At 33.7% G+C, this 23144-nt stretch overlaps 4 protein-coding genes across 9 annotated transcripts; 3 read left to right on the top strand and 1 right to left on the bottom strand.

Annotated features, from left to right (window-relative positions):
• Positions 1–695: 695 nt before the first annotated feature.
• Positions 696–6636, bottom strand: LOC140989783 (uncharacterized). 5 transcript variants are annotated; one of them, XM_073459176.1, is made up of 14 exons: positions 6500–6636; positions 6257–6404; positions 5872–6008; positions 5678–5759; positions 4725–4873; positions 3838–3978; positions 3669–3782; positions 3389–3500; positions 2541–2681; positions 2387–2424; positions 2219–2311; positions 1562–1645; positions 969–1115; positions 696–892 (listed from the first exon to the last, which is right to left on the bottom strand). In XM_073459176.1, the coding sequence occupies exons 1-14, from the start codon at positions 6566–6568 to the stop codon at positions 758–760; spliced, it is 1590 nt and encodes a 529-aa protein (XP_073315277.1). In that variant the 5' UTR covers positions 6569–6636; the 3' UTR covers positions 696–757. The 5 variants fall into 5 exon arrangements, with proteins under 5 accessions (XP_073315277.1, XP_073315278.1, XP_073315279.1 ...); XM_073459177.1 differs by having other exon boundaries at positions 4725–4876; positions 5678–5743; positions 5874–6008; XM_073459178.1 differs by having other exon boundaries at positions 5678–5743; positions 5874–6008.
• A 760-nt stretch (positions 6637–7396) lies between these two features.
• Positions 7397–10982, top strand: LOC140989858 (uncharacterized). Its single transcript, XM_073459336.1, has 5 exons — positions 7397–7800; positions 8230–8371; positions 9552–9643; positions 10087–10189; positions 10730–10982. Exons 1-5 carry the CDS (start codon positions 7501–7503, stop codon positions 10885–10887), a joined length of 795 nt encoding a protein of 264 aa, XP_073315437.1. The 5' UTR covers positions 7397–7500; the 3' UTR covers positions 10888–10982.
• A 1668-nt stretch (positions 10983–12650) lies between these two features.
• On the top strand, positions 12651–16518 carry LOC140989857 (uncharacterized). Of its 2 annotated transcripts, none has more exons than XM_073459334.1 (6): positions 12651–12966; positions 13928–14514; positions 14617–14809; positions 15277–15341; positions 15503–15713; positions 16008–16518. In XM_073459334.1, exons 1-6 carry the CDS (start codon positions 12856–12858, stop codon positions 16374–16376), a joined length of 1536 nt encoding a protein of 511 aa, XP_073315435.1. In that variant the 5' UTR covers positions 12651–12855; the 3' UTR covers positions 16377–16518. The 2 variants fall into 2 exon arrangements, with proteins under 2 accessions (XP_073315435.1, XP_073315436.1); XM_073459335.1 differs by having other exon boundaries at positions 12913–13041.
• A 2318-nt stretch (positions 16519–18836) lies between these two features.
• On the top strand, positions 18837–22767 carry LOC140990247 (transmembrane ascorbate ferrireductase 1-like). Its single transcript, XM_073459847.1, has 4 exons — positions 18837–19119; positions 20656–20704; positions 20775–20974; positions 22169–22767. The coding sequence occupies exons 1-4, from the start codon at positions 18976–18978 to the stop codon at positions 22481–22483; spliced, it is 708 nt and encodes a 235-aa protein (XP_073315948.1). The 5' UTR covers positions 18837–18975; the 3' UTR covers positions 22484–22767.
• The last annotated feature ends 377 nt before the right edge of the window (positions 22768–23144 follow it).

Here is a 23144-nt window from a genome sequence, read left to right as displayed (position 1 = left end):
AAATGTTTATTTTCTTAAAAAATTATATCATTAGGTTTAATTTTTTTTTTAAAGAAAAATGAAATCATTTCATTAATCGAACCAGCAAGTCTAAGGGATGGAGAGGCCGAAGGAATAACATAATTGCTTCTAAGAAATCGAAATTATAACGAGATTGAAAACTTCGATGAGCCAATTCATGTGCCACTTTGTTAGCACTACGAGCCAATGTTGGATTGTAAATTGATCTAAAGATTCGGCAATAGGTGCATCCATGTGCAATGTTGTAAGCATTTTTTGGCTAGCTAGCTGATAAAAACAACCTGGTTGACATGCCTTCTATTCAGGCCGATTTACAAGTGTAATGGTACTACCATCATTTATAACTAGTGCGGACCAAGCGATGGTAAGAGAAATAGTCCTAAAAAATAAAATAAAAATCTAAAATACCAAAAATATCCTTTTTATATTTAATAAAATATCATGTAAATCTATAATTTTTTAGAATTATTAAAATATTTCTTAATTTTTATCCAGACTTTCGAATTTTTTAATTCATACCACTCCTAGCATAAAATTTTTATTTAACAATAAATTTTAAAAATAACACCAAATTTTTTTATATGCATCGTATGCCGCCAAACCAAAGTATGCTAGTTAAATACAAATATCTAATGACATACCACGCAATATGTAAAATTGTAGAACAAAAAACAAAAAATAAAGATCTGTTTTATATGTCAGAAATGCAAAATAATGGATAAATATTATTCATTACTCAAAAACAATGAAAAAGTATGATAACATCATCAAGATTTATCGCCGAAGATTCCAAAATAACCACAATTCTAAAGAATCGTTTATATTTTTTTTCCAGTTCCCCAACTAGCTTTTCTCTAGGTAATTGAAGAACCTGCCACACGTATAATGAGGAAAATCGATCAGTTTCTTCCTAAAAACATAAGGACGAAAATGTTACAAAATTTTACCTCTTTTGCCTGCTCTTGTTCATGTACGATTCTTAGCCGCACATTTAAAGCGGCATGGTACATTTCATCACGAATTTTTTCAAAAAGGGGTTGCTTATTTACTCTCCACAGCAATATAGCTTGTCTAGATCCATTCACTGAAACTTTCTGCAAAATATTAAAGTTAATTCAAAGTTCTTCCATTTCCAACATAAACATTATTTTCTCCCAAGCAAAATGTCACCAGTAAAAACTAATCCAGTGCATCTATAGTCCCTTTTATCATTTATGTATTATTTTTTCTTTCTGATTGAACCTTACATATCTGCAATCTCACTAGTTAACAATGTCATATATAACCGCATTCTCGAAGCACATCTGATAGGGACTGGTGTATCATGCATAGTTCACCTCACAGATTCGCCAGCAGCGAAGAGCAATTACCAAATAATGTTTCATTATATATACATTCGTTTTGGTCGAATGTCTTTGATTATTATCTGTGAAACTTCACAAAATAATAATCCAGGACTTGATTCATCGAATCAATTATATCAATGTCTAGCCTAAACATGAGGTGTACTCTAGAACATTGATAATGCAATTAAAGTTACCTCCATGTCCAAGAAATCATCCTTCCAAAGCTTGAATAAAGTCTTGAGTGTATCTTTCTTTTCGACAAATGTATCATCTGAAATCTACAAATGTTAATATCAGATGATCCACAAGAAACATTTCCTATAAATCAGCTTAAATCTAGTCATGTTTGGTATTCACCAGAATAGCTAAACAATTCAAATCTACCGTCGTTTTTCCTTCCAAAAGTTTACTTCCCAAGTGGAAAAGGGTTTCAGAGATCATAATAACAAATTAACATTTTCCAGCAAAGCACACAAAAAAGAACATGAAGTTAGAGCTGAATAAGTGGAGACTGTTGAGCAGCCTCGAATCTAATTATAAAATACATGAGTTGACATCAAATGTCATAGTAATCCAAATCTCTCAAGCTAAGCCAATGCTATAACAACTTGATCCAAGAAAAAAGGTCTCAAGTACAGAATATAGGTATCAGTTGCTACAAAATGAGAACAGCTTGTGGAAAATCACAGGCCAAAAAGGTCTGATAAGAGCAATCCACATTTCAGAAACAGTTAAATGTTCCAAGTCGATGAATCAGTGCAGTGGAAAATTAATCGACATCGAGTGACACCTCCAATGTAGAAATTAGCATGCCAAACAAAAAGCGTCAAAATATTAGTCTATAGAGTTACCTTATCAGTCTCAAGAAGACGACCAGCTTTTGACAGTAATTTGAATATCCTGCATGCCTCCCTCCCATATCTCTTCAATACCACCGACTCCACCTATGTAAATATTCCAATTAATATTAAATGCTGCATACATGAAAGAAGCCAAGAATATGGAGGAAAATTACAGACCTCTTCATTTTGAGCCTTTTCAGTGATGCCCTTCAAATCTGTTGAGATAACAAAAGGGTGAAGCCAGTGCATTAAAACCTAAGGGATAAACAACGGCTGATATGCAAACATTTGATGACTGCACCAGAAAGTAGCACAGAGAGTACGTCCATACCAATACTATAAGTCTCACCATCTGCTGATGAGCGTGTACAGCCAAGCTGGGCAAGTGAAGCTCTAATACGATCAAAATCCATACCAATACCGCCATCCTTTTTAATAACCTCATCATAAATAGCATTTACTGATAGATTAGCTGAAAATTATATTCAGAGTGGTGAGAAATTACTAAGTGGAACACCAAGTTCAATCACACGGAGAAGAGATCTCAAAAAACTAAACACCATCATGTGAAAGATCATTGATCAATATTCAAAGTGGGCCTTCATAGTTCACACACACCAACTACAAAGTTCTAGATGCACAGTTGGAAAAATTAAAAAACAAAAGTTAATGGGACACATGAGCCATGACAGAACAGTTTAACCTAAACACTTTATCCAAGCAACTCATGAGGAGTTGAGCAGTTGTCGTTTGGCTAGTTATGGGATCAAACAAATTGAACCCAATTTTTTAGGCTTATCTATAGCGGAAATATAAGAAAGCATGTGTTAAGGGAGTTTGTTATTCTGTATATTATTTTGCTAGGTGTTTTCTATCTTGAGCTAGAGGCAAGTATAAATCTGAACAGATAGAAGCCAAGTTCACAACCACCTATCTCTTTGTGCTTTGGAAAATCAACCACCAGCACTACATAAACTGAATTATCTTCAGATCATTTTTTAGAAGAAACTTTAGTGATGGATATCTAAAGGCACACTAGAGGCAAAAGGAAAGAGACTCAACAGTCCAAAATGGTCCCACGGTGGATATAATTCCTCAGAGTAACTACCAAGCACTGATAAGGATGAGCAACAACAATCGAATAAGTAGACTTGAGAATGAAAAATGGGGATTAATTACCTGATTCTTCAGCTTTCTGCCTGAAAGTAGTGTATTTACTTAATTCCAAAATTGCACTCAGCACAATCGAAGCATCATCATTTAGTCTTGTTTTTACGTACGAAATGAAAGTCTAAATCACATATGCAAAGAATCAAATACTGGAGAGAATATGCATCAGGATATATTATTATTAGAGAAATACAATTCATAAAGCTTAGCAACATTTATCAAGTGTTGCATCCCTGATCAAATGAGACAATCATATGCATCAGTCCAAGAAGTAACCATTACAACAAACCTTGTCCCTCAAACGTCGTACAAATTCTTCATAGTTCACACGCCAAATAACTTCTTTCTTTTCACCAGCACCTATCAAATCTTCATCATGCAACNTAAACTCAATCAAAATTTTCTTTAAACTCGATCAAAATTTTGAAAGAAATTTCCAAACAGGATAGCACACAAACCTTCTTCCCAAGTGTCACTCTTGCATGCCTTTCTTCAATTTTTTCTTCAGAAGCAGAGTCTATGTACTCTAAGAATTTTAATGACTCCATCGGAGCAGCTGCTTCCAAAACACCCTGCTCTACTGTCTGCACTTCTTCAGTCTGTCATTGCACAACAAGCACTAACTTGCCAGGAAGAGCTACAAAATGGATCCGAGAAATATACAAACTAGTTCGGAATTAGCCACAACAATATCAAAAGTTGCCAAGGAGAAAATATACAGGAAGAACCAACTGAGTATATTAGCGTTCTCAAACAAAAGAAATTACAACTGAAACTGTGCCTCAATCATCTGAACTATTACTCAAAGATACGCTAAAACCTGCACACCACCACTCAGAATTCCTATAAATTCTATGTATGAGTTATCAACTAGGCTTTTCTGATGTGATCCTGAGAAACAAATTTCATTAATAAAATGTATAAGTTAGGGATAAAACCTACTTCTGACCAATCTCCCTAACAAAATAAAATAATAAACGGATTTGTGACAAGAATTAAAATTCATTTACATTATATCGGCCAACTACAGCTTAGAGCTCTATTTTATTGCATGAGGAAGAATTTCTCGGAATAACTAATTCGGAGGGGAAAATAAAACAGAATGATCAACATTTATTGAATTGTTTAGAATAATTGAGCAGTCCTACCTGTAAAAATATTCGAAGCAGAAATCATGAATTTTCTATTCATTGGCATTGCCTTATATTTCTACTTAAGTGGAGCCTAAGTTACGACGTTGGAAATCGTCCATAATTGTGAACAATTGGAGGAAGAGATTGCTTCCTCCATATTTGTACAAGTGAAACTATATTATTAGTAAACTGACAAGTCCACAAACGATTACCTTGCCTTTCCTGGCACCACGTTTTCCCGCAGGAGGTTTGTCATCAGAAGGTGGCGCAAGAAATGGCTCAGGTTCAGGACATCGTTCAATAAATCTAAAATTCAGAAGCCTGTTGAAGCTTTCTTTTACAACTATAACATCAGACTCTCCTGCTACAATAGTTTAGAGAAAAAGTGAAGATGTTATTAAGTGCTTAACAAGATGTTTCCTGACAAGTAAATAGCTAGATTATTTAAAAAGTTTCAAAAGCTAGGGTTCTGATTTATTTAACTTATGGCGAACCCTACATTTCTATCACATCAGATTGAGATATGAGGTTTGCCTAAAACCTTTGCCAGGGAGTACATATGTCTAAAGAAACTCGATTGAGGTTGACTACAACATATCAACGATGTCGATGTTTCTATTATAATTCAACAATGCACATAAACAAAGTAGGTCAGCATTTTTTAAGACTTGTAGGCCTGCATTTGGCATCAAGGAATTAGAATAATTTTATCTTGAATCAGGACGATGATTTTATTCACGTAGAGTGGGTGTGGCATGTCATATATTTGTGTGGAAAAAGGTGGACCAAAAATAAACACCTGAACCACTCTAGTTAGGATCTGTAATCAAAATGTTCACGGGATTGGGAAATCAAATTGAAGCATGCTTATAGTGTAACGAAATTATATATTTTATTCTAATTCAGGGCCTAAATCCCTCACCACCTATCTAACTTTAGAATTGCAAAGATGCCAAAAAGCACCCAGAACCACTTTGTCACCAACAACTCTCTAAACAAATGCAGAGAGCAGGTAATCAACAATTTCAGAAATTATTATCAATCCATTAACAGATTGCAGAATCTGAAGTGGTCACCCATTAATTGCAACAATGAATCAATCAGATAATACAAGAGTTAATCAGTCATAAAAATATATATCAACTATTTATAATATATGATTTACCCGTGATCTGCTCATTCCTCTCGATTATTTGATTAAGAGAAAGTCTTCCATGCTGAATCAACCCATGAAAAATTTTTAGGCACTGTATCGAAAAGAAATTAATCAATGGCTTCAGAAACCAACTTCAACACCAGAAGGCACAAGTGCAACAACAAATTAACCAGCAAAACAAATTATCAATAAACAATTCTCACATCACTTCCAAGCTCCTCCGATACGATTTGAATAAATTTACGAGCCCTCGACTTGTGAATAATGTTGTCAAACAAGGCAATATACTGTGTCACACTCTTCGGGGCCTCATCTTTCTTCGGGGCCTCATCATAAGCACCTAAAAATTTAAAAGAATTGAAACATTACTTGACCCTAAAGAATTTTTTAACAATCAATCACAACTAACAAGCATGAAAAACTTGATCCCCGACATACCATTGTTTTAATATTCAAAACAATGCCACCGAATTCCGGGAGAGGACCAATAATCTCCCTCAAACAAGAAACTTAATTTTTTTAAAAAAAAAATTTCAAAAAACTACTTCAATCAATGAGAATTCGATTTGAAATAATTGCCACTTCTACCTTCCAGCTGGGTTGAAAAGGGTTGGACACAATTTTGGTTGAATAAAACGCGCAAGCAGTTCACGACACTCTCCTTGCTTAGCTCCGTGAATCGGATAATCTGAGCTAGTGTTAGGGTTCCTCGGCGCAATAAACAGTCGCATACTTTCTGCAACGCAAAAAAATGACAGAAAACGTAAAATTAGAATAGGAAACAGAGCGGGGAGAACGAAAGTGAGTGGACAATAAAATAGGAGTGGTAACCGAGCATTGTTCTCCGTAAGAAGAAGATATTATGTGAGTCGCTAGTAAAATTCCATGCTGCGACACCATTGCAGGCCAGAGTTCCAGCGCTTGCAAGGACAATGAATTTGTGTTACTTAAACCCCATTTTGCGTGAATTTATACTAAAATAATATATATATATATATATATATATATCATTAAGTGGGTTTTCTCACGAATCTTTTATCACGAATCAACCCTAACGATATTCACAATAAAAAGTAATATTCTTAATATAAAAAATAATATTTTTTCATTCTCATAAAATACGACACGTGAGACCGTTTCTCACAAATTTTTGCTTTAATCATTATAATACAAAACTAATATGTGTGTGTTATTAATTAGTAATTATATGAAGTAACAGTTTTGGTAAATTGAAAAAAATCAAATCAAAATTAAAAAAATAGTTATTTATGAAAAAAATATACCACGAGACTACGAGGTTATTTTTTGAAACGGTTATTTATCAATAACGAGTAAACACGAAATGTGTTTATAAATTAAATTTTATTTATATATAATAATTTTTCATATATAATTTAATGAGATTATATTAAATTTTATTTAAAATTAATTTTTAAGTTTCTAATTTATTATATTTTTTTAATCAGTAATTTATTATGTTTTGCTTTTTACGAAAAATGAATATGCACGATCGCTAACAATATATGGATTCGAGGCCAATCAACCTATAAGTCTCATCGTCACTTGGGTAAGCCCACGAATCATCCCATAGAGCATGGGGCTGGGCAGGGTTGACTAGATAATTTGATGGACAGGCTTGTATTGGGCTTTTATTGTCCTGGGTCATGGGTTTCTGAACCGATCCAGCCCATGTTCATCTTCAACTTAACAATATTTGTCCTACGTGGTAAAGATGATTACTGCTCGAAAACCCTTCCTGGCCAGTAGCCTCAATTCTTGTTTTCGAACTCCACCAAAACATATAGCGGAGTTCTTCAAGGAAGAACAAGGAAATGGTGAGCCAAAGGCAAAGAACGGCGCGGAAACGCTTTAAGGAATCTAACCCAGAACTCTTCCCTAAGCCGGAGCCAACGCCGCCGAAAGATCCAAACAAGGTAAAGAAGAAGAAATATGGAAAATTCAAACGCAATAAGTTGAAACCCATTGATCCAAATAAGCCGAAGAAAACTTCGTACAAAAGGCACCCGCTTAGAGTTGCTGGCATGAAGCCCGGCGAGAGCTGCTACATATGCAAAGCGCCTGAACACATTGCTAAAGATTGCCCCAAAAAATCGGAGTGGGAAAGGAATAAGGTTAGATATATATTTTTGTTTGATGATGTTTTTTGGATTTTGGTATGTGTGTGCTCAATAAGGATTCGGGAATCTGTATTTCTTTGTATATATTGTATTATAATGCTTGCCGGTTCATTCCCTTAGGTTTATTGTTGGTGTAATTGTTTATGTGGAGCTTTTGCATTCTATTGACCAAACAAGTTTAGATGTTTATTTCTGTCTTTGGTGGTGGACTACTCCAATCTTCATTCATTCTTTTTCTATTGTTTTTACTGAAAATTCCATTAATATTGTATGTATATATTTTTGGAGATTCTTAGCTATTTCTTTTACTCTAAAATGAGATGTTCTCCCTCTTCTTAGTGAAGTGAATGAATATTTTGTTGGACATTTACTGCGTGAAGGAAATGTACTATCCTTGACACTAGTTATTTTTTACTGATGTAGATATGTTTGTTCTGTCGGCATCGTGGCCACAGTCTAAAGAATTGCCCTAACAAGAATGAAGAGTCTTTCGACAGGAAATTGTGTTACAATTGTGGAGAAATGGGACATTCTCTGGATAAATGTCAGTATCCTCTTCAAGATGGTAAATATTCTTCCTTCGGACTCAATGATTTGCATCCCCTGTTATTTCCTGATATATTAACTCAACTGACGATTAATCACTGTGCCTAGATTTTTATTGATCAGTGGTAGATTATCTTTTTATTTTTTATTTTTTATTTTTTTTTATAGGAAACATAGTGGATTATCTTTTTATTGATCAGCAGTAGATTATCTTTTGCAGTTATTTGGTAGGTTTTTATGTTGTAATGAGGTAGGTATATAATCATGATGTTAACCGGTAATATGTATTATGTAAAGCAGTTCGTAGCTCTCCAAATGTCGCCGTATATTTTTTTATTTCCTTTCTATTCCACATTTCCCATTTTCACAGAATGAAGCAAACATTGCTCTATCTGAAAATGAAATAAAACATTGCTCTATCCAACAATATATTTTTCCTCCTATTTACATCTCCGACATAATCTTTAGTTTTTAATTCAACTATTTCCAATCTCCGAAAATACTATAGTATTATAATCAAATATACAACGTTTTTAAATTTGTGAATACCCACAAACCATTGAAAAATTGTATATCTCTGTCATGATATCTCCTATTAATCCATATTCTTACATAACATGGAAAGCTAGACTAAAAATATAAAATAAAACCAAACATTCATTACATTCTACAATACATATCCCAAGAATTAAGTTTTAGAAAAAAATCTTCCAGGACAGCCAAACATAGCCTTGGTTCTCCTGCCCATTTTGTTAGGTCTAAACTTTTTTATGTTATTTTATGAAACATTTGAATGCTGGGACAGGTGAACCAGTGTGTAAAGATGCTGAAGTAGCTTATGTTTGAGTAAAAATGTTGTTCTCATTAATGTAGGACTTTGTCGAGAGGAGTGTTTGTTGTTTATGTTGAAAAGAAGCAGTTTATTTTTGTCAATCTAAACATTCTGACAGAATTGTCTCGGCAAGGCAGACGTATCAAATGTAATTCCCATCTACTGGGATGACCAAGTCTAAGAGAATGCTTTGGTAGTGTCCCGTTTTGTTTCAAATTTTTGGAGATATAGAGAATTTTAACTCGAGTTTACTGGTTCATTTTTATATCATCTGGTTGGATGTAAATTCCAAGTTCATTAAAAATTGACTCATCTGTGCTGCCAAGGTTTAGGGAAGGCCTTCTAAACTTAAGTTTTGATGTCACAGGAGGAACTAGATACGCGAATTGCTTTATATGCAATGAGTCCGGGCACTTGAGTAAAAATTGTCCTAAGAATACTCATGGAATCTATCCAAAGGTACATTCTCTTTATAATGACACAAACGAAGATGCACGCTTCACTCATGATGCTGTGACTTAATTTGCTATTTTTTATCCAGCATCTTTCTGAATAAGGAACCGATGTTTTCTTGCTTACTATAAGTCAAACAACCATTTTGATTGATCCTAGGCAATTTCCTTGCTATTTGTTAGTACTTTCAACAAACTTCTTCATTAGGTGTCTTCGACTCGAAAAGGAGAAAAGTATGATTTTGGCAGAATCGTAGAAGTCAAAATAAGCTTAATCATAGACATCCCATTCTTCTCGCCACTTTTTTTAATTATCTTTTTCCTAAAAGAAAGTCTAATGAGATTTGTTTAATGGCCTACCTAAATTACACTCAGTTCTGCATCTATTGACACCACTCTTCTAGTCATGGGGCTAATAAGCTTTCGGTGTTTTGCAAAATGTTTGTGCAGGGTGGGTGCTGTAAAATTTGTGGCGGTGTCACGCATCTGGCCAAAGATTGTCCTAATAAACACAGCCAAACTTCTAAAGGTGATTGGATGTCCGGTTATTCATGTAAGTACAGTGTATTAGTTCATTGACTGTATTTTGCTCTCAGTTGTCCGGTTAAATCTCTTATTTCTCAAAACTATGTTACATTGATATGCCATTACTATGCTTGACATGGGCGTTCAATATTTTTACCATTGTAAATATGTGTATTGCCCATTAGTTGAGAGAGATAAAAGTGTAAAATCCGTAATATATGACATACTTACCATTCCTGAATGTTAATGTCAATGAATGATACATTTTGGACAGTGAGTTTAGATGCAGAAGTATTTAGTTCAATCACTTCAGTAAGCTGGGATTTTTAAGTTTTTTACAATTAAAACAGAGACATCTTTTTGATATACGATCGTGGAAAAAACACCCTTTTTTATTTTATTTTCAGAAAGAAGTTGAAGCAGAATCATAGAAAGCTATATTTTCTTGCTGATGGTTTAGCTGTAGAAGTTGAAATAACTAAAACTTATGCATCAGCATATATTTATATATATGACATTTGCATTCAAAGCTCTCTCGACTTTTGCTAATCGTCTTGTATTGTAACAGCTGAGATTCAAGAAAGGCCTAATCGAATAACCAGGTTCCTTAGTGGAGACGACCTTGAAGATGACTTCATTGCAGCTGTTCCGGTTGCTGCTGAGAAAGATAAGAGTGTAAAATCCAGTAGTAAGCAGAGAACTAAAGTCGTTAGTTTTGTTGGTTGAATTGAACGCAAGAGATGTTAGACAAATAGACCGTTTGAACTGTTGTTTTCATGTAAAAATTAATATTAATTGAATCGTTTTTGCGGTTCTCTCTTTTCTACCTTTTGTGCTTCTAGTGTGCATTTAGTTTTTTCGGCAATATATTACTATTAATTAAAATTATGTACCATGTTTATAGAGAAATATAGTTATATTATATATTTATTTATTATAATATAATTGATCCATATTTATTTAATTACGAGTTCGTCTAGTTGAACAACCATCATTTCAGTCTACGTATTAATTTTTAAAATCTGTCTCTGTTGGTCTAGGATCCGTGTGTGTTAAAAATTAATTTTACCTCGCCTCTCACACCCTGCCCACCATATCGCACATCGGGAGACGAACGTTACTAGTTCCGGGGACCAAGTGATCCGTACCGTTGCATTGGAGAATTTACCCACATCCTCTACGAACATGGAGATAATCTCAAGCGATATAGGGACTGAGGTGCATCATTATGATAAATCCGAAGTGGCTGACCTTAATCGAGACTTAGCTCTCGAGAAGCTACCGCCACGGGAAGGGGTGGTATTCAAATGGAAACAACGAGCACGGGAGGAGGGGATGGTTGCTGAAGCTCAAGGAAATGAAGCTGAAAAGTAGATCGAGTAGTTGACGACTCGAGAAGAATTGCACTGGAAGCAAAGAGCACGTGTGAACTGGTTGGGATTTTTTTTTATTAATAAACTGCAATTTTTTGTTTTCGATTTTTTAGATTAACTAAATTTTGTAATAGCCCATTAAAACAAAAATTTTAGTTTTCTCCCTTAACGTAAATAATGAACTTTCAAATACCTATGTCAAAAGAAATTTTTATTCATCAATTTGAATGTTTTTTCAAAAATATTGCAACCAGTCGAATTTTTAAATCTAGACGGTTGCTTATTCATAGACTATTATGATGGTGAAATTGGTAGGCACGCTGCTCTTAGGAAGCAGTGCTAGAGCATCTCGGTTCAAGTTCGAGCGACCGAGGCAATCACTTCGCAAATAGACCGGACTATAGATGATGTCATGAATGATTGCCTTTGTGCTCTTTATACAGCTATGGAGGTCCGAAAAGCCTTATTTGATATGCATCCCTCAAATGTTCCATGTTCGGACGGATTCAGACACTTTTCTTCAGGAAAAAATTGGACCTTTATTTGGGATTGCCAACATTTCGGAATTCGGAAAAGACATGTCTTCATGCAAAATTTCCAGCTGAACCGAATATCCCAAAAGATTTTCGGGACATTAGCTTGTGCAACATAATGAGCGATCATTAATTGTTTACAACTGATCCATGCAAAATTCATTGATCCTTATCAAAGTGCTTTCGTTTCCAAGAGATTTATCTGAGACAACATCATCATCGCTTTGAGTGTATGAACTAAATTCAAAATAATGCAAGAAATAAAACTGGTTTTGGTGTCCTCAAATTAGATATAAGTAAATTATTTTGTGAAAAGTGCAAAAATATATATTACTAATTAATTAACCAAACTATGAAAATAAAAAAAATAAGAAACCACATAGAACCAAAAGTAAAAAAAGAATAAATTCAGTGTATTTAATAAATATCAATCTTGATATATTATGAATAATTAATTAGTTAAAATAAAAAAAAATTGTAAATTAATTCATAAACACATTAATTTGTTAAGATAAATAAATATAGAAAGACAAATTCACAAATATATTTATATTTAAATAAGTAGATAATTGATGATGGGATGTACGTGAAATGCATACAAAGTCAAAGTTTGCGACCCATTGCTTCCAAAACAAAAAAAAAACTTCGAACCAGCTGATTTCAAGAAAACTAAATCGGTGCACTGGCCAAGTGTTGGAGCTCCAAAATCTTGAAACCTCAACGCCCGAAAACCTCTAAATCTTAGCATACAAGTGGGATTTCGACATTTAAGTGAACTCGTGGAAACAATGATCCGCCGGTTACTTGGAAGATCTTCGATGACAGGCCTCCTCCCTTTCGTCTGCCTCGTGTCTTTCGGCGCGTTCATTTGCACTCGCCGCCTGGAATCTTCTGTTGCTGTGAGTCTCCAAATTTCTCCGATAGTTTCGTTAACTTATGTAGCATTACTCCGAATGTAGCATTAATCTTTGGAGGTATTATTATTATTATTATTATTATTATTATTATTATTATTATTATTATGTTTTCTTGTTCAGTACTGGGCTTTGTTTCTTAATTCTGGATGATGTTTCTGGTTTAAACAGCGTCATTTGGCTTGTTCGGTTGGTAATTCTGGTACTTTCTTGTTTAAGGAAATTTAATGATTCAGTAAAGAAGAATTAGTTAAGTAGTTTGGTTATTGTTAAATATATTGTAATAAAAAGAAAAATGGACTAATAAAATTTGAGAATTCAGGAGTAAAATCTGGATACGCGCTTCATTTACAACTAACTGCTAACTAACACGTATGCGCGTACTGAACAATACATCTGTCGGTGATAATCAATTGTGAGTTAAATATGAGTTTAATTAATGTCACCATTTTTATAGGTATTCTTTAATTTTGGTATCACTTACCAATGTTTTGGACTTAAAATATATCTTGATTAGGGTCTATACTGATTAGTATAATGGTACAGATCGAATTAGTAATATGGCCATTTTGGATTCTAAATTGGAGGAAGCAATTGTGTTTATGTTTCTTGTTTCGGTTTGTTCTATACATGTTTATTTTTACAAGAGAAATGTTTGACTCTTAATGAGATCAAATTTCACCGTAATCTTCAATAATTAGTATTTCGTTCTTTATATATATGTGTTATCTTTTAGAAGAAATGGTAAAGTTTATATTAACAAAATCAAAATATAGCCTTTGTTGGAAACTACTGACATTTGTAGAGAATGCAAAAGAAATAGTTGTCTAAACTTTAACGTTATTTCATCATCATATGCTTGTGGATTCCTATGTGTGTATGTATTCCTTCCCAAATCTACCGTTCAAACAAAGACTAAATCCAATTCAAATATCTCCTCTTGCAGGTCATGACCGAAAACCCTCAGAAACCAGTATTAACCACCAAAACAATGTACCATCATCCTTCCGAAACACTTCAAATCCATCCCAAGGTCACAGAAATACCCCTGAATTGTTCACGTGATACCTTGCCTCGAATTTGTCCTGCCAATTATTACCCTTCCAAAAAACCATCAGAAAACAACGACACTTACTTAAGCCCACCACCTTCGTGTCCTGGTTACTTCCGTTGGATTCACAATGATTTGTGGCCATGGAGGGAAACAGGAATCACTAAAGAAATGGTGATGAGTGCCAGTCGAACAGCAAATTTCCGATTGGTGATATTAAAAGGGAAAGCATATGTGGAAACATATAGAAAATCGTTTCAAAGTAGAGATACATTTACTCTTTGGGGGATCTTGCAATTGCTAAGGAAGTTCCCTGGGAAAGTCCCGGATTTGGAGTTGATGTTTGATTGTGTAGACTGGCCGGTCATCAAGAAAGAAACTTTCCACGAGCCTGAGTATAAATCTCCACCACCATTGTTCAGATACTGTGGCGACGATGCCACATATGATATAGTGTTTCCAGATTGGTCGTTCTGGGGATGGTAAGTTTGTGTTTCATTGGAGTACATATAATAATCTTGATTATATAGCATATAGTGTGACCAAAGCATGGGTGGAATTATAGACTAGATTTAATTGTTTAGGCCGGAGATAAATATAAAACCGTGGGATGATTTGTCCAAAGATATCAAACAAGGAAACACGAGGACTAGATGGACGGATAGGGAACCTCATGCTTACTGGAAGGGAAATCCAGCCGTTGCTGCCACCAGGATGGATTTGCTCAAGTGTAATGTTTCAGATGAACAAGATTGGAATGCTCGTGTATATGCACAGGTGAAGTTTAATTTTTCCTTGGACTTTTACTTTCAATAGGAATAGATAGATGTCTTGAAATTTGTTCACAAGTTCGTCTAATTATGTTTGTTTTGAATCGTAGAAGCTCCATTTTGAGCTGTGAAAGTGAGTTGATAATTAGGATAGGAAACAATTATACGGAGTGATAGGATTTAACAATCACTTAATTTGATGCAACTTTCTTAGGCAGACAAGAATTGTGATGAGAGATCTGCCCGAAAATTTTGATAGAAGTGGCAACTTGATGTAATTTGACGTGTAAAACATACATTTTCTAAAAAAGGTTTACAAAGTTGTTGGATTTTTAAATTTGAAGGGTGGCTGTACTGCCATCATCAATGTTAAGGTTTTCAAGGGCATCTTCCTTCCTCATTCACAGCCGTAAGCATTTGACAGGGTAAAATGTCAGAACACTGGAGCATTAATTACTCAAAATAAATTTGCAGGATTGGAAACAAGAACAAGATCGCGGTTACAAGCAATCAGACTTGGCGAGCCAATGCATTCACAGGTGTGACGGATGAACACTTTATATATGGTTCGTTTTTTCCCAGTATCAAAACTGCAGCTTATTTTATATGGGAATATGACTCCAGGGGCCTTTTTCCTCATTGTTTGCTTAACATGATTAACAGCTTCATTTATTTTTTTCATCATGCGCTATATACACAGATACAAAATTTACATTGAAGGTTCAGCATGGTCCGTGAGCGAGAAATACATTCTAGCTTGCAATTCTGTGGCGTTACTCGTAAAGCCTCATTATTACGATTTTTTCACTAGAAATTTGATGCCATTGCAACATTACTGGCCGATTAAGGATGATGATAAGTGTAGATCGATTAAATATGCAGTTGACTATGGAAATAGCCACGAACAAGAGGTATTCATCTCTCTCTGAAACCATGACCGCCCATTGATTGAAAACTAAAACTTTGTTTGCAAGGGAAGAGTCAACAGCAAGCACATATTAGTTTTCCACTTGTAAATACCCTTTCCCACTCTTATGTCTCAAAATTTCATTTTCCTCTGCTATTGTGATGTTTGAGCATTAACCAAACGATCTAAATGTAGTGTTTTAGCTACTTTACGAGCAAAAAAGATTTGAGTTCTTGCATCGTCCCTCGTATTATCACCTCCTCTTGATCGTACACATCTTTCATACTCTGTAAACCAGGCTCAAGCCATCGGCCAGACTGCAAGCAAATTCATCCTAGAGGAACTAAAGATGGATTACGTCTACGATTACATGTTTCATCTCTTGAACCAGTATGCTAAGCTTTTAACCTACAAACCCACCGTCCCCAAGAAAGCAGTCGAACTCTGTTCAGAATCAATGGCTTGCCATGCACAAGGATTGGAGAAGAAATTCATGACCGATTCTCTGGTTAAAGGGCCTAGCTATTCGGATCCATGCGTCCTGCCTCCACCGTACGATCCGGCGACACTTCATTCTGTTCTTGAGGGAAAACAGAACAATATACATCAAGTAGAAGCATGGGAACAACAATTTTGGGGGACTCACGATAAACAGATAAAAGATTGACCATTATAAACTTTGCCTTTATTTTTATTTTTACAACTTTTGGCTGTTTTCTTTGTATCAGTATGAATCGATATACATACCGCAGTTGCTGTTTAAGAACAAAGCAAGAAAAGAGAAGATATATAGCACAGTTTCACGAGGTGCCATTTTTTGTTGTGTTATAGCAAGAATTTCGTTGTAGGACTATGAGTGGCGTATACGAGTTGCATTTTGATGATGGGTTTTACGAATTTATTTTTATTTTATTTTATTTTATTTCAATTTAATTTTTTTAGATTTGTTTCCTTATATTTTTGGAAATAAATTTATCTTGGTTAAAAAAGTAATTTACATATTGAGTATGATTTTATTTAATTCATTGTTTATGTATAAACTGAAATCGGTTTCCCGTTTGCATGAGATAGTTATAAAAGAGAGAAAGAAAAGATAAATCTTTATTAAATTTTTCAAAAAAAGAAGTAAAAGCACTAAAAACTCTGATTTCTAAATTCAGTTTTTTTATTAAACGTTTTGAGGCGCTGAATAAATTTGTTCAAACATTATTAAATTATGTAAAATTATTTTTTTAAAATAAATTTGAGGAGATAATTTTCTTTAAAAAAAATAATTGATCAAAAATTTAAAAAAAATCTATATAATATATGGAAAGAAATGGATACGCTTGGCTAGTTGAGAATGTCATTTTCTTGAAAAGAATAATCGACCAAAATTAAACAAAAAAGTTTATAATATATGGACAATGGATATGCCTAGGTGTCGAAATTCTAACATGTTACGTGGATTATTATTTATTTAACAACTTTAGTGTCCAAGTTACTAACCATGTTTGAGACTATTTTACAAATATTTATTTGTGAAACGAATCAACTATGCTCATATTTATAATAAAATGTAATATTTTTTCATGGATGATCTAAATATAAAATTCGTCTCACAAAATTGATCTGTAAGACTGTAACTCACATGAGATTTTGTAATACATTATTATGGTTCATCAATTTTATTTAAATTTAGTATCACATGTTACCTTACATATTTATTTTAATTTACTTATATTACTGATTTTTTATTTTGTAAAACTATATGATAATAGTAGTTTGTGTCTTTTCTCGCTCAATTAATTATTGCATATAGTGTGATAGCAGTCCAAGGAGATTTCAGATTCAAATTAATATGAACTTACTTATTTACGAAATTTATATATTTAAAAATATTATTACAAAACATTTTATGTAATGTAAGGCGGCCAGGGAAATTGGACAAGCTTTAATGCGTACGCACGTGAAATTATTTTATGGTGATTTTTTTATTAAAAAAAATACAAATAAAATTAAAAAAACATAATTAAATAATTGTTATAATTTATTATTATCTTTGATAAATATTTGTACATTCAGTGTCCAGCGCCTTCAAAGTTGTCTATTTTCACAAATAACTTAAAACACAACATGAAAAAACGAGTGATAAAACTAAATAAGAGGTCATTCGTATGTATAAATTATGGCCGCATCCGAATTTACTTAAAGATCATCCAATGGAAAAAGATTGTCTTTCTGCAAGATTAATCGGTAAAGTCCGAATATTTGGGTTCCTCGAAAAAGAAACATATAATAGTTTTTCATAACATAAATTTAATCTTACAACTCAAGAAATCGAAAAAGTTCGGGTCGAATAAGTTGAATCTAATCGAATTTTCAATATTATTTGCGTCAATGTTTAAGAAACGATATTTTAATGACTCTGTATTGTCAATTATTTTTATGTCAGTGTAGAATAATAATAAAAAAAAATGTGATAATAATTTGAAAGATTAGTATTACATGATTATTTTCGAACTCTAGTATGATAAAATTTGAATTGAACATTGAGACGATGTCAAAATATTTAATTTATTAACAAATGATAAAATTCCAATCACTTGTTACTTTCTAAAACTATCTACTTGCTTATATATATAAATTTTGTCTGCATTTTTTTTAACAAATGCATGTACTTGTGATATTTTGGATGAACTCATATTTATTTATTTTTAAAATGAAATTATATACAAGTTAAAATTTATCCTCTATTAAACCTACCAACTCTTTGGAAATTTTTTTTGTCTATATGATTTATCTGATCATCGTTTACAAACTATTATGCTGATCATTTAAATTTATTTTGAACGAACCAAAAATAATTGTTACGGGTTCAATAAAATAAAATAAAATAAAAATCCACCTGACTCTTGAATTTATTATAAAAACCAAAAAATGCATTGTATATTAAAATAAAATTTAAATCATTTTTATAAATATTAAAATTATAATATTATTTTTAGAAGAAAAAAAAAAGAGAAAGTCGTGTGCCCTGCGGTAGTTGAGCACGTGGAGGTAGCTAGCAGCCTTCAATGACCCAAAGTATGGTCCAGAGTCGTGGCGACACCACACGATCAGTGACTGATATATGTATATATAAGAAGTAAGAACAAAAAGGATAGGACCACAGTTGGAAACTATAAGGAAAATCGCTCTGTTTTCTAGTATTTGGCGGATTACATCTTGACTAAGCGAACCCATTGAGGAAAACTTGGAAGAGGAGTGGGAAAACAGAAAAAGAAATGACGATAGGGGTGAAGGCAGTGCACGTTTCTTATGTGGCGCATGTTCTGGGTGTAGTTGGTGCTATATTGGTGTTAGTCTGGTGCATAAGCTTTAGGGGTGGTTTGGCTTGGGAAGCTACGAACAAGAATCTCATATTCAATGTAAGATTTCCTTTTTTTTTCCAGTTCGTGTATTTTTCTCCCGTTTGTTTGGAAGCTTTTGGGGTTTGTTTCGTGTTATTTGATGTGATAAATTTGTGGGTGGCGAGTGGAATTGGATTCCATGGTCCAGTCGAAGCTTCTCTTAGGCTCTTGATTCTTTGTCTGTTTTTGGGTTTTCTGAACTTCTTTTTTAGTTTGTGTGCTGTGATTACTGGGATATGGGCTGCAAGAAACTAGATTTTGACAGTTGTCTGATGTCATAGAAGTGTTTGTTCTTGATTCAATTGTTGTCTTCCAGGGAAATGAGCTGAAGTAGTAATCTACTTATTAAGCGGAAGATAATTCGCAAGTTAATTTTTTGTTTGAAATATGAAAAAATGATAGATTTCTAGGGAGTCCAGTAATTTGTGAGATGCCGTTGACCCGTGTAACTGATTTTGGCATAAAAAATAAGGTTTCACTGGAGGACTTTCAGCTCAATTCATTAATATATATTCAAATGATATCCATTACTGGGATGCCCAACCACATCGGACCCGTACGTACCGGTCCATGGTGAGCAGTGTTGTTCTTAGTACAATTGTATGACCTTTGGATCAATCATTGTGAAATCTCACTAAAAAATTTTGTATGTCTGGGTTGCATTTGGATTGATGGATGTGATTTGGGTGACTTTCATTTGAAATCCACCATATTTATTGTTGAATAAAAAAATAACTTGATGTAAAGTGGATTTGATATTCACTTGTATTTTGTTCATCCAAACAAGTCGAGGAATTTGAAATCAATGGACTTGAAATCCTGTATGTCAATTCCTTCGATCCAAGCACTGCCTAAGGGTTAAAATGGTGATGTGGGAATCGTGAACAGAACTCTTGATGCAACATAGAATGATAGTGGAGTTAGGGTTCTTATTTAGGACTTAGGAGGGATTGAAACTAATTTGACGAAATTTTAGATGGGGAGAAACTCTAATTACATGATAAAAGTATTCTGGTGTTACGGAAAACATGATAAAAGTATTCTGGTGTTTGGACACACTGAGGATAAGAACCCAACTATAGGATCTCATTAAACACATTTGATTTCTAAAATTACCCTTTACAATTATTGAACTACATATTTGAATACCCCCGAATGAAGGAGTAAATGCTGTTCTTTCTTAACATATATGGAGAGATAATCATGGTTTTTAACCTTCTCCATGAGATTTTAAAATGTATCAACAAGGCTTAGTGTTGCAACGTATATATAATTGGTTGAATCAGAGTAAACATATTAAATTTTAGTTACATTGTAAGCGGCGGGGTTAGTCGAGGAATAAAGACGAGTCATGAATTTCAAAAGATAGAGTTGAAAGAATATAATGGTTATTAGTTGATCAAGGGACTGCAATGCTTCAATTTAGGTTGATATTTGTGGCAGGAAAAGAAAATCTTGAACGAGAACAGTCTCGATTTAAGATTTTTTAAAATAACTTGACTATTAAGATGGTTGTGGTGAGTCTCACATCTTATTTTCTTCTTTTGGCTCCAGCTTCATCCTGTATTGATGCTCATTGGGTTGATCATAATCGGTGGCCAAGGTAGTAAAAGCTCATCTTGAACCTAAACTTTATAGAATTTCTTAAATTTCTCCATTCTTTTTAATTACAGCCATTATGAGTTACAAATGTCTGCCTCTGAAGAAGCCAGAAAAGAAACTAATACATCTAGTTCTTCATGCTATTGCTCTTGTACTCGGTATAATTGGAATATACACCGCATTCAAGTTCCACAATGAAAGCAACATTGCAAATTTATATAGTTTACACTCTTGGCTAGGAATTGGTGTCATCTCTCTCTATGGAATCCAGGTTACATTCAGATGCTCAAATTATTCCTCAGTTTGTATCTTATATTAATTTTTTTGGCGTCCTTTATGTTTCTGTTAAAAATCATGGCTTGAGTGGCATAAATATGTATGCTAGGTTCTTGTTGCATGTGTTTCACCACTGGCTTGTCGATGTGATTTTTTAACTTTATGATCTAAAGGCGACATTAAGTTGAGATTGAGTTCAGACAGAAACGATTAAGCTTGAGGTTTTCTTGTTAAGGGGTTGGGTTGGTTATATCATCGAGGCTTGTACGAGCAAGTGTAGTTAACAACGCAACTCAAATCTTTTGATCATATAGTACAAGCATTATGTTTTGCTTGATATGTTCTATACATTAAAATTTCTGGAATTCCTCGAACTTTGTTGTACTTAGCCCTTAAGTTAAAATATCCGCAACTTGATTCCCAGTATAAATTTTCTCCATGGTTTTTTCTATAAAACCTTTTCTTGAGTCAAGTGTTCCTTGTGTGTACCTCAATATTTGTCGTAAGTGAGGTTTCTTTTTGTTCTTCTTATGGCGGAGACCCAGTGAAATTGGTTCGTTTAAGTTTCCTAAGCAAGTTCGCCTAGTTTTAGGTTTTAGCACCTTCCTTATTTTCGGATGCAACTCAGATTCCTCCTGCATGGCTTGTATCCATGAAAGCCCTTTTTTCTATGTGTTGGTGTTCTATATGACTGACATAAAACTCGACTTGTTAGATATTAAGGAGGTTTAGTGAGCACTTAACCAAATTTCCAATTGTTGATAGCAAACAATTCTCCTCCAAATAATTTCGAATGACATTGGCTCTGATAAAATTGGTAGACCATCTAAAAGCTACGGCTGCCTAGCAGTAAGGATGTAACTGAATATTTTTTTTGAACTATACAAGAGTTCAAATATAATATTTCGATTATCATGCTGCATTGATTGCTATATAAGAAATGCTATTGCTATTAAAAGGCTTGCATCCCTATTCCCTCCATAGCTAGCTTCTCAATTCTCGATACTCATCCAAATGACAAGTGTAAAATTTGCCAAAATTTTATTTCTATCCCCGTAAGTTGGCCATATCTACCCAAACATGAAACACACGATTTCTGCTCTTATTTGATATATATATAGACATTTTTTAAAAAAAATTCTCCATTGTTAAGGACCTCATCATCTCATGTATTTCTGATAATTTACAGTGGTTATACGGGTTCGTGATTTTCTTTTACCCCGGAGGAACACCACCACTTAGAAAAGAGTCACTTCCATGGCACGTACTTTTTGGCATGTTTGTTTATATATTGGCTGTAGGCACTGCTACCTTGGGTTACCTTGAAAAGCTTACCTTCCTGGAGAGCTCTGGTATTGCCAAATATGGTTCGGAGGCATTCCTTGTCAACTTCACCGCTATAGTCACCATCTTATATGGGTCATTTGTCATCTTCACGATCCTGTCTCAGGCTCCTCCAGAAGTTCATGAATATGGTTATGGTTACACGGCCATAGAAACATGAATGATTGTTTTTGCTTGCTCTTTTTTGGATTTGAATAATGCGGGGCTTCTAGTAAAGTTGGTCAGTGGGTGTGTGCATGAACGTGAACTACAAACGTTCGCCAAATATTTATGCTTTGACACAATTACACAAAGGATATCCCATTAATTAAGCAAGTAGTATGCACTGCTATTATTCGCCAATTACAGAATGAAAATTCGTAGCGAATTATTGAATAGATTATCATTTGTCTACGCATAATTTCTGAAAAATGATCATTTGAGGAAGTGATCATATTCTTGCTCTCCCTTTATTAGCATGGTCTACAATTTGCGTCTTTATATCTCTATCAATTCTTTTTCTTGGATTTATTTATTTATACATATATATGTGCACAGACGTTTAGATATTATTATTATGCCCATTGCAATCAGAAGAATAATTCTGACGTAATCAAATTTTTAATAAATCTCAGTCATATATTTAGTTTTCTTGTACTTGGTGTTTCTAGTGTAAAGGTGCTTTAATTTTCTTGGTGATTATATTTTCAGGAATTTTAAATATATATATTTGAGTTGAGAAAGTTTGTTACCGAAGAATTTCGAACTAAGAGTTATAAAGATAAAACTTTGATGTCAGATGAATTACAAATTTTTCAGTAATTTTATTTTATTTTTTAAAA

Source organism: Primulina huaijiensis, chromosome 12 (genome assembly GCF_012295235.1).
Source record: "Primulina huaijiensis isolate GDHJ02 chromosome 12, ASM1229523v2, whole genome shotgun sequence".
NCBI lineage: Eukaryota > Viridiplantae > Streptophyta > Magnoliopsida > Lamiales > Gesneriaceae > Primulina > Primulina huaijiensis.
Note: the sequence above shows the minus strand (reverse complement) of the source record. Positions and strands in the feature narration are given on the sequence as shown.

Coding starts and splice junctions, on each gene's coding strand:
- LOC140989858 (XM_073459336.1), top strand. CDS start 7,501: ATGGTGAGCCAAAGGCAAAGAACGGCGCGGAAACGCTTTAAGGAATCT. Junction 7,801..8,229: donor CGGAGTGGGAAAGGAATAAG/GTTAGATATATA, acceptor TTACTGATGTAG/ATATGTTTGTTCTGTCGGCA. Junction 8,372..9,551: donor TCAGTATCCTCTTCAAGATG/GTAAATATTCTT, acceptor TTGATGTCACAG/GAGGAACTAGATACGCGAAT.
- LOC140989857 (XM_073459334.1), top strand. CDS start 12,856: ATGATCCGCCGGTTACTTGGAAGATCTTCGATGACAGGCCTCCTCCCT. Junction 14,515..14,616: donor GATTGGTCGTTCTGGGGATG/GTAAGTTTGTGT, acceptor TTAATTGTTTAG/GCCGGAGATAAATATAAAAC. Junction 15,714..16,007: donor GAAATAGCCACGAACAAGAG/GTATTCATCTCT, acceptor TCTGTAAACCAG/GCTCAAGCCATCGGCCAGAC.
- LOC140990247 (XM_073459847.1), top strand. CDS start 18,976: ATGACGATAGGGGTGAAGGCAGTGCACGTTTCTTATGTGGCGCATGTT. Junction 19,120..20,655: donor ACAAGAATCTCATATTCAAT/GTAAGATTTCCT, acceptor TTTTGGCTCCAG/CTTCATCCTGTATTGATGCT. Junction 20,975..22,168: donor TCTCTCTCTATGGAATCCAG/GTTACATTCAGA, acceptor GATAATTTACAG/TGGTTATACGGGTTCGTGAT.